Consider the following 19,356-nt stretch of genomic DNA (forward strand, 5'->3'; position numbering starts at 1 on the left):
CCTGTCTTCCAGCCCGGGGACCTAATTTGGGTATACAGCCCGCGCCGCTGCAAGGGCCTTCGCCCTAAGCTGGCGCTGTCGTGGGAGGGACTAGCCAACCATTGATTAAGCCTGTATTGAGAAGAGGTTTTTGGTTCAGAAAGCACCGTAAACGCTTTACTGTGATTACTACGGTTACTTCGACTACTGGGGGAAAGGAACGAGCTTCACCGTGTCTTCTGGTACGTATCGCCCTTTTCTAATACTATTGTGATTTAATTGTTGTTGTTTTTTTCGTTTTCTGTGCTACTTATTTCAAAGTTGGTTTCCATGGGTCTATCTTCTGGGTGCAGCTGAAAATATAAAACTATGAAAGATCTAAAAGTTAACAGTCCTGGCCTATACAGTATAACAGAACCTCTTTCTTTGGTTGCTCACGGGTTCAGAGCTTGTTTCGAGTGTTAGGACCGCACAGGTCACTGCGGACGCGCTCGGGAGCTGTCCGGTTTGATTCGGGTAGAATCGTTCCCACAGCGCTTAGTTTTAGAACTGAGATTCTAGCGACACACAACACCGTGACTATGACTTTTTTGACTACTGGGGAAAAGGAACCATGGTGACCGTCACCTCAGGTAATTACCGACGAAACATCTTTCTCTAACACGGTTTGAATTACGATATTTTTTTTAAACAAGAGAAAACGGTTACAGTATCCTATTTGAGACATGGAGGGAGGCAGAGTTTGTTTTTTCAGTATCAGTGTTACTATTTGTGTTATATAAGATTTATTGTATAATTGCAATTTGTTCATCTTTTTTCTTCTTGTTGTCTTGAAAGAAATCGTTTTAATTGTGTTTCTGAGTGGGATCAGAGAGCTACTCCTCAACCTTTAAATTAGACTAAAGCCGTTATAATTACGCGTCCAGGTCAGAAACGTAGTTAATTTTACTACCGAGAACACGGTATCCGGATTTGTACACCAACAAATCGTGTCAAGATTTGGAAAAGCTTAATTATGAGTGAGAAGTAGCGCGTAGATATTACTCGAAACGATGAGCGAGGTGCCGCACTGTGACTATGCTGCTTTCGACTACTGGGGGAAAGGGACCTCGGTCACCGTCACCTCAGGTAAATACTCGCCGCTCTGTATTGAATTCACTCCCCAAAAAAAGAAACCGAGTAAGTTCTTCGAATCAAAAGACTAAATTAGTGACCAGTGCCAAAGAAATACTGTGATGACAAAGGGAAGGTTTCATAGCCTACAGCCGATACCTAGACGTAATTTGAACCACACGGATTTTTAATGAGGCTTCACCGTTGTGAAACAGACAAAGTGTTTGTGTTGCGTGGAAGCGTTGGAAAGGTCACAGTCACAAACGGTACGAAAAGACGTTGGAAAAGGACATCCCGGGCTTCTTATTTATTGTATTATCTACTATTGACTAATCCCTTTCATCGCTAAAGGGTAAAAACTACAGTAGTTCACGGTAGTTCGTGTATTTCATTAAGAAACAATTCATCTGACTTAAAAAAAACATTCAGTTCTTGAGAAGAAGCAGACTCAGACGTTTTTGAACTGAGTAATTAAACAGCTGCCGCACCGTGACTACGGAGTTTACGACTACTGGGGGAAAGGCACTATGGTCACGGTAACAAACGGTAAGAAAAATTATCCATAACAATAATATTACGAGTCGCGTACTAATTCTGCGTCAGAAATTAGCGGTATCAGATGTTTTTGGCGTTAAATGGTACAACGCTGTTGAGTCTTATGTGTTTCAGGCGGATATTTTATTCACCAGAAAGTCTAAATTAAATTGCATTGTGTCGGTACAGAAGGAGATGGCAGGGTTAGATTTAAACGTCTTGTTTTCTGCAGACGGCTTTAGGCAAACCTGAAGTACAGTTAAGGCGGTTTACGCACAGGTAAAGAGTAGAGTTACAGAGCTGTGCAACTGGAGAGAGTTTGATTACTGGGGGAAAGGAACCCAAGTGACTGTGACTTCAGGTAAGACATACTGTACACGTCTGTCGGATTTCGGATGTGCAATATTATTTGTAAGCCTGCGTCTTTGTGTTTCACGGCCACTCATCCCACGACACGAAACATCTAGCACTGCTAACAAAAGCTACTACTTAAGATTTCTTCAGAAAATTCAAGTCGCTATCTTTTACTGGCTCGGAATTGATATTTCTGCCACCTTTTGCTGTACGAGTACTCATGCTGATGAGTGAACTCAAACAAGTCAAAATAACAGAGGCAACGGAAAAATGTTTTTTTTAGAATTATAACTGTAAAAAAAACATTTAAAAAGGGAAAACATTTGAATGGTCCTGAGCGTCGATATTAATGTTAACCTCCGTTTAAACAACTAACCGCTGTGCTACTACTACCACTACTTCGATCACTGGGGGAAAGGGACACAAGTCACCGTCAGCTCGGGTAAGAAAACAACTTGCGTTCGTTCTGAATTCTTCTTACTTTTATAACTTAATTTGGCTTCGTCATATTTCTCTGGTAAAGCCAGGTCTAGCGATAGAAAAATGCTTCACGATTTGCTGAACCTGAAATTTAAAGAACAGCGTGTGCGTCCTTTATAGCTATATCTCGGGTCCCATTAAAAATAAAATATATATATAAAGGCTGCTTCAAATACAGAACGACGTCCGTGACACGTATTATAGCCACCGACACAATCTCATGTTAATTTTTTTATATATTTTTTTCATTAATGGATACAATTTTTAAAATTCGAAATCACTGCTTTTCAATATTAAACTGGGATTAAATTTCAAATGGCCATGAGAATCGATGACTTTACTGTCGATGCAGAAAAAAAATGCAGAACATGATAGGCGTTGGTATTTAATAACAGAAATGTATTTATTAAATATGTTCGCAGTTACAACTGATAGACCTCAATCATTCCCAGATACTGTCCTGGCTTTTCTTTTTAATGGGGCTATAAAATAGCAATTACATATTTAAAAAAAACCCTTTCCATGGGGCTTTCGTTACATAGATAAGACTCAAGTTCTCGTTGTAATATAATAAACAGGATTTTATACTGAAAACGTTTTTGCACCGATAGTCCGGTGAACTAATTCAGTGTGACTACTAAGCTTTCGAGTACTGGGGGAAAGGAACTATGGTCACCGTCACATCAGGTAAGACCTCTAGTTTAAAATATACAATAACCGTGATTTTTAAGTAGATTTTGTATCCAGTCGCTCTATTTAAGCTTTAGAAGCGAGTGGGAGACAACATTAGTTAAATAATAGGCTGCTGTCCGTAACAATTGACGTTTTCGTGTTTTTTAAGTTTGAATTCTGAATTAAAATACCTGTATTGTGGTATTCGGAAAGTTTTGTCACCGCTTGGTTTAAATCGGGAGAAACTGTAGGGACTTATTGTACAGCAGAGTGTATGGACACGAGCAGTGTGACTACTTTGACTACTGGGGGAAAGGCACCATGGTCACCGTCACTTCTGGTAAGAAAAACCCGTTTATTTCCCGTCTTTACCCCGTTGGAATTTGGACGGTGGATTTTTCTGTTTGTTTGTTTTCTGTGGTCAGACTTGTCAAATCTAAACTCGGCATAGGTATGCTGGGTTACTGAATTTTAACTGGGCTCAATTCGAGAGGAAAGAAAGAGGGGTAAATTGCGCTTTATATTTAATACTCGATTTTTTTTAAAGCTTACAATGTAATGATTTCACTAGAGCAGAAACAGGGAATTAAAAAAAAAACATGCCTTTCCATCGTGTCATACAATTAACTGCCCACGCTGCAATTTAGTATTCGAGATTGAATTGAAGATTGTGATTAGCGTTCGTGCAGATTAAAAATATTTGTAAAATGTATACGGCAAATAGAATACTGTCTAATCATTATCTAACCTCTCTGTGGCGACCGAATGGATTTACCTTCATCAAGATCTGAAAAGATACGCATTTTTTTCGGCCTTTATTGGTGGTAGGCGACGTTTTTAATGTGATATAAGGCAGAATAGTCTATTTTTATATAAAATATACAGTAAATAAATGATAGACGAAGTACAAATGATTAGGATACGGTGGTTGTTCGGTCGGTGCCTGGGTTACCCGGGTTTTAGAATGAGCGGTCGGAGTAAATTCAGCAGCGTGACGACCGCTTCGATTACTGGGGATCCGGGACAGCGGTCACCGTCACCTCCGGTAAGTACCGAGCACACTCACTGCTGAGACGCCCGGTGCGTGATTTTGGTGGAGTTTGAGCTAATGATCCAGTTTTACCTTCGTCTCTTACTCTGTGGTGCCTCAAAATAACAACCCAGGCAAGGAAACGGTCAGGAAAATACGCGGTTTCTGAATCTGCTGTATCAGAGTTGAATTAAATTTACCAGTCCTATTAGACTCGTTCCTCACTGGAAGCGAGCGGTTAGTGTTTTAATCGCGGCGGCAGAGCCGAGTCAGTCACTGTGCTACTGGGCTTTTGACTACTGGGGAAAAGGCACCATGGTCACGGTCACCTCCGGTAAGAAATCCGTTTCTTTTATTTTCCTAGCAATACATTTCGTTTCGTATTTTAGATGTAAAAATCAGAAAGCTGTTCTGCTTTCGTTAACTTAAAATCCTTCGTTTTCGTTAAAATAAATTCCCATCCGATATCATGCGCCATAAAATTAAAGGACCAGAAAAAAATAATCGGATGTAAAAATTTCAATTAAAAGGAGAACGGGCGGAACGTGAAAAATCTTAGGTCGTGGTTGCATGCAGATAGGTAGGCATGCAGTTTGTTTTACATCAACATACCTTCAGGTTTCTAGTTCAGTCTAAGTTGTATGTCACATTTCCCTCCTCTCGTATGCGACCCAGAATCTGACTATAAAGGTCTATAATCTAAACGTTTTGGGTTCAGGGTAGGTAAATTTTAAGTCACATTGCGACTGGTTTGATTACTGGGGGGGAAGGAAGATAGTGACCGTATCATCAGCTAAGAACGCTTTATTTTATTATTCGTTATTCTAGTTTATTTGCGCTTTCTTTACATGAGGAGAAAAAAAAGATTTAATCGATTTCACTTCCAAAGCCTCCCTTTAGTGTATCTCTTTTTCAAAAAATTTAACCTGCCATGTTACTTTTCGCAAGTTAAATAAACTGTGCTGCGTTTCGGGTCTAGCAGCTTGTTTGATAAGACTAAACTGAAAAAAACATTTGTGTTAACCGTTTTCCATTCGAAGACAACAAAAACTGCATATATCCTCACCTATAAAATACGATTTTTTTTATCTCTAAAACAAACCATCTAAAAAGTGATTGCCGTAATATTTAATTATTCGGCTTAAAATATGCAAAATAATGAGAAAGGCGAGAGGACGCTGAATGATCCGACTTTATTTCATATGACAAAAATGCACTATTTTATAAACCGCTCCACCAGAAGGTATTGATCAACTAATTAATTAACTGGCGCGTTTTTCCGTGACTTGTATAGTCTGAAAGTTATTTTAATTCATATTTGACGTTTATTTTTCTGTTAAACGTAATAGGCGTTAACCGCTACAGATGCTAACGCTGTATAAATTGCAAACGGTGTGTTCGTATAACCTTCTTCTGTCTTTAAATGTACGTTTCACAGTCTTGTGCTCTTCACTTCTCTATATTTCAGCAGCCTTAACAATTATTTTGTGAGGATTAATTTAAATGATCAAGCAATTCTAAAAACAGTTTTAGCTTATCAGGTGCAAGACGGGTTTTTGTTTTCATATTTTACCTTTTGAAAAAGGTAAAAGCCACACCCAGAACATTAATCACACAATCGCGGAGCCCGGTCGGTCTGTTAGCTGTAGCTTGTAAGAATTTTTGGTTGGTTTTGTGTTTTTCATGTCGCTCCTTTACCCGGCGTATTCCTGTGCTGTTTGTGTGATCGCGTTTAGAAACTACAGCAATGTCCTTTAACGACAGAGAGTTTGCTTGAACTTTTCGGGAGAATTAATCGTTTAAACGAAACGTTTCTCAACAGGGCCTTTTTCTAGCCTAATTTATTACAGCTTGTTGAGTGTTAATTCAGTTTTTCTCCTGTGCACGTTAACTAACAACTTCCTAGTGAACTCGGTTCCTCTATTAAGTTCTTCATGTTCACTATCATGCCTTCCCGGTATGAATAATGAGGGTGATGCACTCCCACATGTAGATGCTTGTCGACAAGTCCAGAAGAAGCAGCTCTGGGTGGCAAGTTGGCCCAAGAAGGCCTTGATCATTCAGACAAGGTCACTGATTAGCTTTGAACACCAGAATTAACAACTATCTGGAAGTGCACTTGGAGGAGTCAGGGCTGTGTTTAGATTATAAGGGTGAGGTGAAACATGAACAGGAATAGAGAAAAAAAAAACAGGAATGACCTCCAAGATCCTCCAGGAAACCTATCAACCATGGGAAGGGTTTTATGTTTCTAAAATAAGCTGGAACTCTGTCACGGATAGTAATCTATTGTTTTGTGTTTCGATCTTCAGCTTCACCGACTAAGCCAACCCTGTTCCCTCTGGTGGCGTCATGTGGCTCTGGAACGAGTGGAGATGTGGTTTCTGTGGGCTGCTTGGCCACAGGGTTCCTGCCCGATTCCCTGACCTTCAAGTGGACCGACAATACCGGCAAAGAGCTGACCCCCTTCAGGAAATACCCGTCCGTGCTCAATGGGGAGACCTACTCCTCGTCCAGCATGGTGTCCTTGTCCACCTCTGACTGGAACTCAGGAAAATCTTTATACTGTGAAGCGAAACATCCTCAGGGTGTTGTGAAGACCAGTCCGATCATGATAATTGGTAAGGTGATGAATGGACAGATTGATGGATTGATTTTTAGTCCCGATAGCCAGATGCAAACTCAGTCATTGTGTTTTTCATATCCAACACCAAATTTCACCATTAAATCATGGTAGCTGCTATCATTTATATGTGGCACTACAAATTACGTTCAGGTGTCATTTTCAAGATAGCTAAATGTTCTTTTTTAATCTAAACTTAATAAAACGTATAATTAGATATGACAATATGTGACCTTAGCAGGAATTGTGTTTTAAGAAAGCTGAAACTGATTATATCTTTACATGATCCAGAACATCTTGATAAAAAAAGTGAACTTCGCATCAGTATGCAGTCTGATATGTGTCACTTCAAACTCTCAATCATAAAATCCCTAACTGAATTTAAAGAAACTCACTTCTCTAAATCCAGATATTTATTTAAAAGGAAAGTTGTCATTTTGACACTACAGAGCATTTACCTGCCTTATTTTCCGTTTCAGGCTATGATTAAGTTGTAATTGTCCGGTTTGTCACCTCCCAAATAAATGTAAAAAATATATATAAAATCTCAACTCAATCTCTAGTTTTAGGTAATACAGTCTTAGGATATAAAAAAGCAGGCAATAGTACCATGTTTTTGTATCTCCTATCCAGAGTACTATAGGACTTTAACTTACCAGTTAAATCATAGAAAATAAATAAGAGATGAGAATAGAAAAATAATTGAATTGTTGAGTTGAACATACTAGAGAAATTGCGGATCGTGTTTGATGCTATAAAATATCGGATGTGTCCGTAAGAATGATAAATAGTGAAGCACAGTCAGCTGGTGTAGTTTTACTAGCATGTATAAAATGTTTCATTGTGTGTAAGCAGACCAGTGTGTGAGTAAGTGTAAATGTCTGTATACTGACCAAAGGCAATAATCGGTGCTCCATTTTGTTGTCGCTATTACATCATTTCATTCTTTCAGTTTAAATAGCAGAAGAGCTAGATTTTTGTCTATTTTCTGTACAGTGTTTTGTGTTTGATCCCAAACAAAAAACATGAGACCCTCAGGTCCTAGATATATTATTGCATGGTGTTGGAATTAACAGAGCAAAGATAGTGGAGTATTTTCCAGTATTGCAAGAGGATAAGTATATAATCCCAAGTTCCATCACTGTGAAAAAGGAGAGCAGGGAAAGTGTTAAAAATGTAATCCATGCTGAAAAGAGAAGAAAGGAAACAATGTTTCGGCTGTGGAGCCTTCTTCGGGTGTGAGTATGAAAAATGATGACAGTTACTGCTGCAAGGTTTCTGTAAACATTGACCAGAAATAGAAAGTAGACATGTGATGTGTTAACCTCCTGAAAGATAGGTTAGACAGATTTAAAGAATATATCAAAATAACTAATTGCATTCAAACAGAGCTTTTCATTCCAAAGGGTCTCAAAGCTCTGGCCTTCATGAGAGGGGACATACCTCACCCACCACTGGAGTGCAGTGGTCCCACTGCAACACAGATCAGTGGAAAGAGAGAAAAATTGCTTTTTTCAGCTGAATTAAGCAGTACTTTAGGGAGGACAGTGAGTTCTTCCCATATATAAATATATATGGGAAGTGTGGAGTTTTGTCAGTAAACCATTATCAATACCGAATACTCTTACAAACTGTCCTGGGGTCTTCAGTCCTAACCAAGTAGAGACCTCAACTGGAAGATAACACAGTACATATCTGTAAATAGCCTACTTGACATTTTTCCACCTAGTTTCAGCTGTGTTTTTCTTGGATGATCAAATTCATCTTCAAGGTACAGATTTCATGACATCCTGTGTGTATGTTGCCTCCTTTGCTCCTTTCTCTCACCTCTCCCACCTCCCCATTTTTACCCTTGCAGCAGCTCCCCAGCTCATTCTTCGTGAAAGTGGGGAGAGTCCAGTCAGCCTCCTTCTTACAGTCAAACCATTGTTCTCTCAGCCTGGAAACTCACTTCAAATAACCTCCAATACATTTGTCCTTCTATGATATTCAGTTGGATATTACCAATCTACTGAACCCACCCTGACGTCTCCCCTTTATTCCTCATTCATAGTGTTTGAAGCGTCCTGTCCAAAGGTAAACCTGAAGGATGCAGACCAGAAAGAATTGTTCATTTCCAACAGAGCTGTGCTGTCCTGCGAGGTAGAAGGTGAAAACCTGACAGATGCACAGGTGTCCTGGACAGAAGGGGGAAAACCTGTCAAAGGCCAGCTGAGTCGTACTAAAACAAAAGCTGTAAGCAACATATCAATTGAAGCTTCAAAGTGGTACAGTGGAGAAGTGTTTGAGTGTATTGTGCAACTCAAATCTCAGAAAGATCCCATTAAAAGGCAAATTCAAGTAAACAATAGAGGTAAGTAGATTTCATGGATGCTCAAAATAATTTCTGATATTTCTCACACCACACAAAAAATTTGCTCCATGTTTGTTTGTTGGTATATGAGAAATGCACATCAGCTTCAGAGGAACCAGGAAACAATTATACATCTTCAGTAATATATGCACCAGTCCAAACTAAAGACAATAAAAGCAGTGATTAACACAGTTCAAGCTATGGCAAAAAAGGTTTTTGGTTAAGTTACTGGGTTATGTCAGAGAGTTAGAGTAAAATAACTAAACCATACAGTGTTGTGATATGCAATACGTGCATTAAATATTACTTGGTCAGTATTGAACTCTAGCAAACTGGAGATTTGTCTTTAGAGGCTAAGATTATTTAGTTTACTGACTCTTTTTTGTAAATGCATTTACAAAATGTCAAGGTTGTATATCTCAAAATATCTTTAAATTGCTATCTATGCAGTATCACAAGCAGTTCTCAAAACAATTAAGCATTTCGTTCCTGATTCCAGTGGTGGCCTAGGTGAATATAGGCCATAGCTAAGATTTATGGTGCATGTTTGTTTTCAGAAAGTTGAATTAGATGTTGTTTATGAGTGTACAGACATTCTGACAAGATTATTTGTCTTTCAAATTCTCTTCACTAGGTCAGTGTGATCAGGTCCCCAAAATGCAAAAAAAAAACACAATGATGATGAAACTAGTGTTTATTTAACAGTATACCAGTTGCATAAAGATAAATGTTAGATATGTCTTATTGTACTAACATACTGGTGTTCTGGCTTAATTTCCCTCTGGAATTTAGCCAGGAAACAAAGATAAACACATCTACTCTCATGGGCAGTGTCCTGGGATCTGTAATGAACAGTAATCAGACCTGGATATCAACACCCCTATTATTACAGTGTGAATAGTCCCTGGCATCTTAAATTGCTGGGTTGTCTGGACCTTGGTTTAAAGGCTTATATGAAGAACAGGACCTTCTAACCACAGTGACCCTTCTCACCACACTGGTGGAATGGCTTGAAAATTCCGGTCTAGAGGAAAGAGCACAACTTACTTGTCTAGTATCACTAGTACTAGAGCTGTACTGTTTTTTTAGAGGTGCTCTACCCCAGTCCTGAAAAGGGCCTCTCTTTGCATCTTCCATCTCATGAGATCATGCAACAGGATGGTGATGCTGGTGTTTTCAATGAAGAATGTCATTTTAGTATGTTGTGTGTGTTCGGGGGTTGGTAGTCATGTGTGTATTTATGAGCGTTCATACTCAGCGTCGCCAGCCAGTTTAAAGTTGCTAAGGTTTATATGATTAGCATTATGATTAGGTTTTGCTTTTTGTTTTCAGGCTTAAAGCAAGAACCTACCTTGTATATACTGCCCCCATCAGAGGCTGAAATACAGGAAAAAGGATCTGCCACTCTCGTGTGCCTGGTGACTGGGTTTTTTCCTGAAAATATTTATGTCATGTGGGGAGAAAATGGAAACTTGAAAGAAGAAGGCATCACAAGTCGCCCTGTAAAGAACAACAATGGCCTGTACTCAGCCATGAGCTACCTGACCATTGCTAAAGATCAGTGGGAGAAAAATGAATATTTTTGTGCAGTGAAACATCCTTCACTGGGAGATAACAAAACAGCCCCCCGGATGAAAACTATCAAGAAAGAAGATGGTAAATGCCAGTGTCCAACTTTTGTTGATGAATAACCGTCCCATCTGTCTCTGTTCCTGCTGATGCCATTCCCCAAAACAATTCCTTCTGCACGTATCTCTGTACCGTGTCTGTTTCCAGCAATTGCCCTGTGTCACGCGATCTGTTCTTATCAAGTCCCAACAAAACCACACAACTGTTAAGGAGGCGAAGACTACAGCACCAAAAACCTAATGACACAAGAGAAACTATGCACACACACTATTTCGACTATGCACATTTCGAAAAGTAACATGTTAAGATTATCAATGATTGGAAATCAGGCTGCTAAACCAAATGGTTATCTCTATGAGCAGCAGTACAAGACTGTACTACAAAAGCCATGATTATACATGTTTGGCGTATTTAAAATTTAAAGGCTACAACATTTAACACTTTGTTGTTGTTTTTTACCATTGCTTATAAGTAGTTGCTTCCACATGTATATTTTAACTTCCATTTAATTATCGGGTTTGTTTTCAAGTAACCATTTCATATCATATATATGTATGATATATATACCTGGCATTCACAGTACATGAGTAAGAATCAATGAATACCTCTAATCCCTGTCGCTCTTTTTGTTCAAATGTATAATTTCCCCCCCTTTAATCTTTGTGCTCACTGTAATTGTGTTACTGCAAGTGTGTCCCTGACGTCTGTTTGTGAATATTATGTCAGTTCATTCATTTGATGTTGTGTCTGTAATAAGTGTAAACAGATACATGGAATGGAAATCTCAGGCGAAGCAATTACCAATCTCTGCCAGTGTTTTAATACTTAATGTACTAGTTTAGATGCAAAATAAAAATGCAAATATGAATGTGAAATTCTGGGATTATATTCCACACAAACATTGCAAATTGAGAAGGAACAACAACTTTTCTAACAACAAAAAAAGTCAAACTACACAGGTCGTTGAACATGTGCTAACCGTAGCACTATGTATTTTTGACTACAAATTAAGTGAAAATCACTACCAGAAATTGGCTGAGAATACTTCAGGAATTTAGGAAACAGCCAGAAACTGTACAAGTGTACAGTATAAGAATGACTGGAGCCAAAGCTAGGTTTGATTTGCTTGTAGGCAAGAGATACCTATTTCTAATTGTAAGGAAGAGGTCAAATACTTCAAAAACAGGTTGAGGTGCTCAAGGTGCTCCACCAAATGAAAACTTGCTCTTCAAAACCTTTCACACAGCTGGTGGAACACTGATCTACTCTCAGCTCGGCTAGCTGTTGTCCACAACCCACTGACTTGTTCTTTGTAAAGTGAAAATAGCCATTTCACAATCTAGAATACCTTCAAAAGAAGAAGATTTCCACTGCATGCTTAACATTGAATGCTGCTCACAAAGATTTGAAATACAATCCTTCTGCACAAAAATACATGTGCAATTAGCCATAGGGTGCTAATCAAAAGACAATCAACTCATATTTTAATGTACAGTATTATATTTCAAATAAGATGTAGCTTAAAAAGAATCAGCAGGAGTTCAGTTATGTCATATGAAAAATGCACCACAAATTTAAAATACACAGAAGAACGTATAACATAAATTGTATTGTTTACATTAGTGACAATTGACATTTTAATGCACATACTGTATGATTAAAATAAAACCATTTTTCATTTATTGGTAAATCACAAACCATAATTCATCTATTAGGGGTCTCGTGACTATCCAGAAATGAGGATTGTGCCAAAGAAGTTGCTAGTGTTGAAAAATAAGTTAGTTGAGCTCACAGTTGCTCCTTTTTCTTAAATCTCTCAGCCAAGCCACAAATCGTGTTGTTGAATTTATTTAATTCTTCCAATCAGCTATCCTCATAATAATATCACAGTCTAAAAAGCGCATTAGTGGGTTTAACACACAATATTAAAAAGATAAAGAGACATGAAACCAGTAATATCAAAATTATGTGGATTAAAATATTTTAATTGCTATTACTATTCAAACATTTAATTTCAATTTATTGCTGATCAGACATTAGCAAGGCACTAAATTCATGGTGTTCTGGCAAACTGACTTGTCTGACAGCACTGCACCTTTATAGAAGTAATTTCATATTAAAAGTCAGCCCCCATTATCCTTGTGCATGTGTAACTGTTTGTTCTGTGCTTCCTTTTGTGTATACTAAATTCAGCTAATTTCTTCTTCCATGGTCACAAAAATGAGCTTTTAACTGATGCTTTTTGTCTATCTGCATTAAATATGTTAGCTCTGATAATAAAAGCTTGCATGTCGATGATTGTGCAGATATTAGTTGATGCTTTGCTCTTTATGATAAAAAAAATGGTTTAGGATATTTATGATATCAATTTTTTTAGCTTTTATTTGGAATTACATGTTTCAGTATACGGGCTTCACAGTTTTCAATTCAAGACCTGAGGTGCTATCTGTGTGGGGTTTGTATGTTCACCTCTAGCTCATGTTGGTTTCCTCTGGGTGCTCCGTTTTCCTCCAGTTTGGACTCCAGACTCAGTCCCAAGTCATAATGGTTGTTTGGCTTCTGGGACAATTGTCCCTAGTGTGAGGGTGTCTGTGTTTGGGAGTGTGCCCTGTGATGGACATTGTTTTTTATTTTTTATTTTATTTAGGTTTTTTGCTAATTGCTTGCTGGGATAGCCTTTGGCCCCTCTGTGGCCCTGAATTAGAAGTAGTGGTTAGAAAATAGATGGATGTTTTAGCAAACCTTCTTTGTGATATCTAACGCATTTTATCTGGACAATTTGGGCCACGCTTGTGTTATGAAACTCAATTCTTATTTTGGGGGGAGAGAACTTAACTTCTGAGTCCAACTGATTTAATATGAGTGGGTAATATAAGTTTCCTTTCCTTGCCTTCCTCAGTGCATGGTCTGTGGTTTCTGGACTGCGGAGACGCCAATCCTGATGACAGCGAGGGTAGCGCATGGACAACAGCCTTGTGGTTCATCTTCCTCTTCCTCTTCAACTTCCTGTACAGCGCCATCCTCACCATGTCCAAGGTATCGTACTGACTACCGCTATATGCCAGCAGCCATATCACCCTGCAGCTCCCAGCTGGCAGCCCCACTGGAGCTCAGCAGGTGGGAGCCTGGTCAGTACCTGGATGGGAGACTCCTGGGAAAGCTCAGGTTGCTGCTGGAAGAGGTGTTAGTGCGGCCAGCAGGGGACGCTCACCCTGCGGTCTGTGTGGGTCCTAATGCTGCAGTATAGTGACAGGGACACTATACTGTAAAAAGGCGCTGTCCTTAGGATGAGATGTAAAACCGAGGTCCTGACTGTCTGTGGTCAGTAAAAATCCCAGGGTGTCTCTCGAAAAGAGTAGGGGTGTAACCCAGGTGTCCTGGCCAAATTTCCCATTGACCTTTACCAGTCATGACCTCCTAATAATCCCCATCTATGAACTGGTTTCATCACTCTGCTCTCCTCCCCACTGAGAGCTGGTGTGTGGGGAGAGTACTGGAGCATCATCCAGGTGGAGCTGCACACTGGTGGTGGTGGAGGGGATCCCCATGACCTGTAAAGAGGTTTGAGTGGAGTGTCCAGAAAAGCACTATATAAGTGTAAGCAATTATTATTATTACATTCCTCCCTTCTTTAATGCCTTCTTCTGCTGCCAGTTACCTTGCTAAATCTGTTGTTTGTTATATCACGCATATCCTTTCCTATATGCCACATTCTCCATGTTCTGCTAAAATATATACTGTACTATACTATGTAGACACATCTATCCATTTTCTAACCGCAGGGTCGCTGGGGAAAAGGAGCCTATCCCAGCAAGCAATGGGCACAAGGCAGAATACACCCTTGACAGGACGCCAGTCCATTACAGGGCACACACAGACACAGACACAAACATTCATACCTGGGCCAGTCTTCCCAGAAGCCAATTAACCTACCAGCATGTCTTTGGACTGTGGGAGGAAACTGGAGAAAACCCACGTGAACATGGGAAAAACATAAAAACTCCACACAGATAGCACCCTGGGATTGAAACATAGGGCCCTAGTGCTGTGAGGCAGCAATGTTAACCTCTGTGCTACTATGCTGACCATATTGACACATCAATACTCAAGACTATAGTGAGAGTGTTTAATTGTGTTGTGGAGCATATGGGATACTGGGATCTCCTAGCTTATCTATACAGCTCTGTATCGGTTAGAAAAACTGCCTCAGGGTCACTTAGAATACTGCAAGACCTGACTTTGTAAAAACAACAGGAATCGGTGAGCTCCTCACAAGGGTGTTAAGAGAAGACGCAATCAGCCTCAAAGAACAGGGCAAATATCACCTGAGCCTCAAACAAACCAACCAGTGACAGACTACATGAGGCTGGCATGTATAAAATGAGTCAGAACATTTAGCAGTTGGTCTGTTCCGCGGCAGCCACCCAATGCTGCACTGCCTTGTGCATTGAAATGAAAACAACCTTGAAAGCAAAACGAACTCATTTCCGCCCGTGATCTCTTCTTGTTACAGGTGAAGTAAGACTCCCTCCTCTCTGGATTCCCCTGGCACTGGCATTTATGAGTCACCTGATCTGCAGGAGCTAAAACGCATATTTTCTCAACCAGCACTGCTGACATAATACGTCTGTTGCATTATTTTTATGCCATGGGTAGGGTTTTATTTATAGGTGCTTCAAGAATCCTTTAAAAGGAAGCAATTAACTGACAGATAACAATGACAAGCCAGTCACACAAAGCTGTATCTAATCACCTAATGGAAATTAAGTCTTTATAGCAAAGAGAAACACCTCGGTGTGCATTTTTCTCAAGCATCTCTACTCCAGCTCATCTCCAACTTGCAGCTGCCCCTGGGCTCACTCAAGGCCGGGAGCCTACCCATTAACCAAGAGGGTTAAGCCAAACCTATTCCACCAATTGTATTCCAAACAGGCACAAAGCATTCAGTCACTGGATGTCATTGTCCCGAGAGGAATGCTTTTATCAGTGAATGGGTAAAACATTTCCTATGTATTCATCTTTTCAGGAGAATAGCTTTTCAAAAGCACCCCGTTGGCTATTAAATTAGATTAAACAAATTTAGAAGCACAGCATCTGAAACTGTCACACGTATACAGATGAGGAGAAGGCAGTAGATACTGGAGTGCTGTGGATGTGCATCACTGGAGTACCCCCAGCGTATTTCAGCAAAACGCTTCTGTTGGAAATCCCATCAGTATTCTGGACTTGCGTAAACTGGAAGCGCTATTTGTTTGATTTCATTTAGCTGGAGAATTCTTTGCAATTCTATAAAATTCAGACATGGGATGTGAAGGATTTGTATCAGATCTTTATTAACTCCTTAGGGACAACACAAAATGTAAAAAAATACATCATACCTGCCTGTCTAGAAATGTAAGTCCACACCCTGCAGATATATCAGATTTTGGACAGTGTGGTTTCCAGCTGTGAGATCAGAAAGAGAGCTTGATTGGTCCTAAAAATAACCACGAAGTAACTGTTAATTGTGTAAACTGTGAACAAATATTTTTTCTGACAAGGCGGAAATTGCAGGAGACTGATATATGCAAACATCTTCTACCAGAGCTGACTCATCTGCGGGGAATTTTGCATGTGGGCAGGAACTCCAAATTCGAAACATTAATGTCTTCTTATTAAATATTCTTACAGCCTCCACTTCTAGTCCTTGAAGCATAAAGCAAAACTGAAGCTGATTTTTTTAAAGGATTTGTACTAACTTTGAATTGTCTAATAGAATGGTTAGACTTTGTGTTTTCTGTAAGTGACAGCTGCATGTCTGTTTACATTGTTTTAAATTGTTGTATCTGTGTCATGTGCAAAGTACATTTTATTTTCAAGATAAAATACAAACTTCGAAATGACTGGCGTTGTCTTGATTTTATATTTTTTTATTTTTAATTATCGCTAAAATCGTTTACGAAGCCTTCTCTTTCAAAATCCCCATTCTCGTCATCGCACTTTTGTGAAAGGTGTTCAACGAGAAATTTGTGATCAGACGTTTTTATTTACTCAAAAAAGGTTCCTAAATCGGGAGATTTGAACATGCGGCGTTTCAACGGTTTTAAAAGCCATCCACCTTCTTTTTACCTACACGAGGAAACATATCTTATTGTCTTTTTCATGCTGTCTAATATAGATTTATATTAGCTTATATTAGCTTTGTGGCGTGTCATATCAGAACTATCACTTTGTGTCATTCAAAACATAAAAAAGAGTGCATTGTACTTCTCAAGAGAGGTTCTACAAAATGAGAAATATATACAACCTACTTTTTTTATCTGACCTCAGAAGAAAATGCATTTTAATTGAATATAGAAGCTTCGAATGGCCAACCACATTATACAGTAGGTTAGAGGTGATTACCAGATTAAATTATTCTTGATTGTGTTTCTTAAGAAATTAACTCATTAACATTTACCTCCAAGCAGCAGCAATATTCTTTGTTATTCGTTTAATTTGTTTTAGGTTGCAGATTTAATATTTTTTTGATGTAGAGGATTCACCTACTTTCCTCGAATGCCCCTATAGGAAAAGTTTGCTCCCTCCCTTCCGCCTTGCGGTGAGTCTTCTGGGCTTCCGCAGCTGCACTCGCGAAACTAAACTTTAACTGATATTAATTTCTATATTTACGTTCCTTGAAAGACGGTTCTTTCTGTATTAAATTAAAAAGTCGAAAAAGCCCGAGCTAAAAAAAAAAACACTTTCAAACAGATATAATATGAGGTGAACGCAACCAAGAGTTTTGGATTCGATGAGTGTTTCTCTAAAACAACGACGACGACGACGTAAATTAATGTCGAAACCTTTATAATAGGTTTTTCTGGGACTGTCTAAAATACAGATTTATTAGAGCTCAGAAATGCTAAAATTGATTTGCTAAGCAAAGGTACAAAAGTCACACTACAATGCTGATGAATGCAACAAGTCTTAATTACAATTGGTAATTTGTACAGATAGAAGTCACCTACAGATACAGTAGCTCTGGGTGTAGGATTAGTGTTCAAACTGGGGGACAAGGATTTTGGCTACTAGTAGGAAGACTACTATCACGTTTATGACTCTTAAATAATTCTATATAAAAAAGTTAACAATTCTCAAATGATAAGCAACAACATTTGCACCCCCTAATCCAAAGCATTACCAAAATATTTATCCTACTAAGGGTTAATGTTCTTTAGAGATTATGTGCACAAAAGAGATAGTTAAAACGGATAAAATGAATATAAATGCAGATAATCTGTTACAGGGGTTAATAGGGAAATAGCCATCAACGTGTCATTTAGACATTACAGACAGCTGTCTGGATTTAAGTTATAAATAATGTTTATTGAGAATTAATAACGAAAACGTATCACAGTGGTATACCCATTACAGACACGTCTCTGTTTTTCATAGGTGACAAACTATTCAATCTTAGTTGTCAGCTGTAAATGCCTAACACGTGTCTTATAAATCATACTAAGAGTGCAAATAGCTTTCATGAATAAAATACAACTGTAGAAAGCAAACTTAATAATAATAATAATAATAATTATTATTATTATTATTATTATTATTATTATTATTATTATTATTATTATTATTATTATTATAACCGTGCCTCTGCATAACATGAAATATACATACAAAGCGTATTCTGTAGTTACACACTAAGAAGTAAAGCAGTCCTACAGCACAACTAAGATCAACCTGATTCTTATTTAAAAAAAGTTATTTGATACAATCCACAGTACATTGTGGGAAAATAATGCTCGAAAATACAAAATGATTTGTTATCAGGAAAATAGTCATGCTAATGGGTTATTTAGACAGGACAAATGTCTGACTGAATTAAAGCTCTAAGGACTTTCAAGAGAAATCAGTGTCTCTTGAAAACAACTGTTACTGAGAATTAATACAGAACAATAATCACAGTTTTACAGACAATTCTAGGTTTTTCAGTAGTGACACACTATTGATTAAGTGTCAGATATAAAATGGATAATACAAACTATATCTTGGACATGTTTTAACTTAACCTTTTTCTAGTACAATCTACAACACTTTGTGGGGAAAAATGCCTCCAAATCCCTTATGATCTACTGCAGTTTTTATCCTTTTCATTTTATATTTATATTTCTGCAAATAGAAACTTTCAGGAATGTTTCGTCATTTTATTCATGAATAACACTTTCTAAAAGTCTTCTTTTTTTCTGGGATAGTCTCATGGTCATTTGTTTTCCAGAGTTTACTCCTAGGATTGATTGAGAGTTCTTTCTCACTGTCCTGGGGCTCCATTTAATGCAGGGGACCACTCACCAACTCGTACAATCCAGAGGTGTGTAAAACCAAATCAGAAGTGTACGGAAGCCAATTAAAAGGGCAAGTTAAAAAGTAGGAATTCATATAGTTTAAAGCTACTAACTTAAATCACGGGATCTGGTGTTGAAATTGTCTAATCTTCATTTAGAATATTGTGTGCAATTATGGTCACTATGTCATAGGGAAGATATCGCTGTTCGTTAATCAATCCTGAAGCGAACAATCAGATACTATCCTGTTTTAAGGTAGCATCTTAAAGACCAAATA

At 38.5% G+C, this 19,356-nt stretch overlaps 1 gene segment (V, D, J or C); it reads left to right on the forward strand.

Moving 5' to 3' along the window:
- Positions 1-16,649, forward strand: part of LOC148659963 (immunoglobulin gamma-1 heavy chain-like) — a 41,648-nt gene extending 24,999 nt beyond the window's left edge. Inside the window, 6 exon segments of the C gene segment in view lie at positions 3,421-3,472; positions 6,475-6,783; positions 8,839-9,138; positions 10,471-10,794; positions 13,667-13,803; positions 15,281-16,649. Coding sequence covers positions 3,421-3,472; positions 6,475-6,783; positions 8,839-9,138; positions 10,471-10,794; positions 13,667-13,803; positions 15,281-15,289 — 1,131 coding nt within the window.
- Positions 16,650-19,356: the final 2,707 nt, after the last annotated feature.

This window comes from Lepisosteus platostomus, chromosome 6, assembly GCF_059453375.1.
Source record: "Lepisosteus platostomus isolate fLepPlt1 chromosome 6, fLepPlt1.hap1, whole genome shotgun sequence".
Lineage (NCBI taxonomy): Eukaryota > Metazoa > Chordata > Actinopteri > Semionotiformes > Lepisosteidae > Lepisosteus > Lepisosteus platostomus.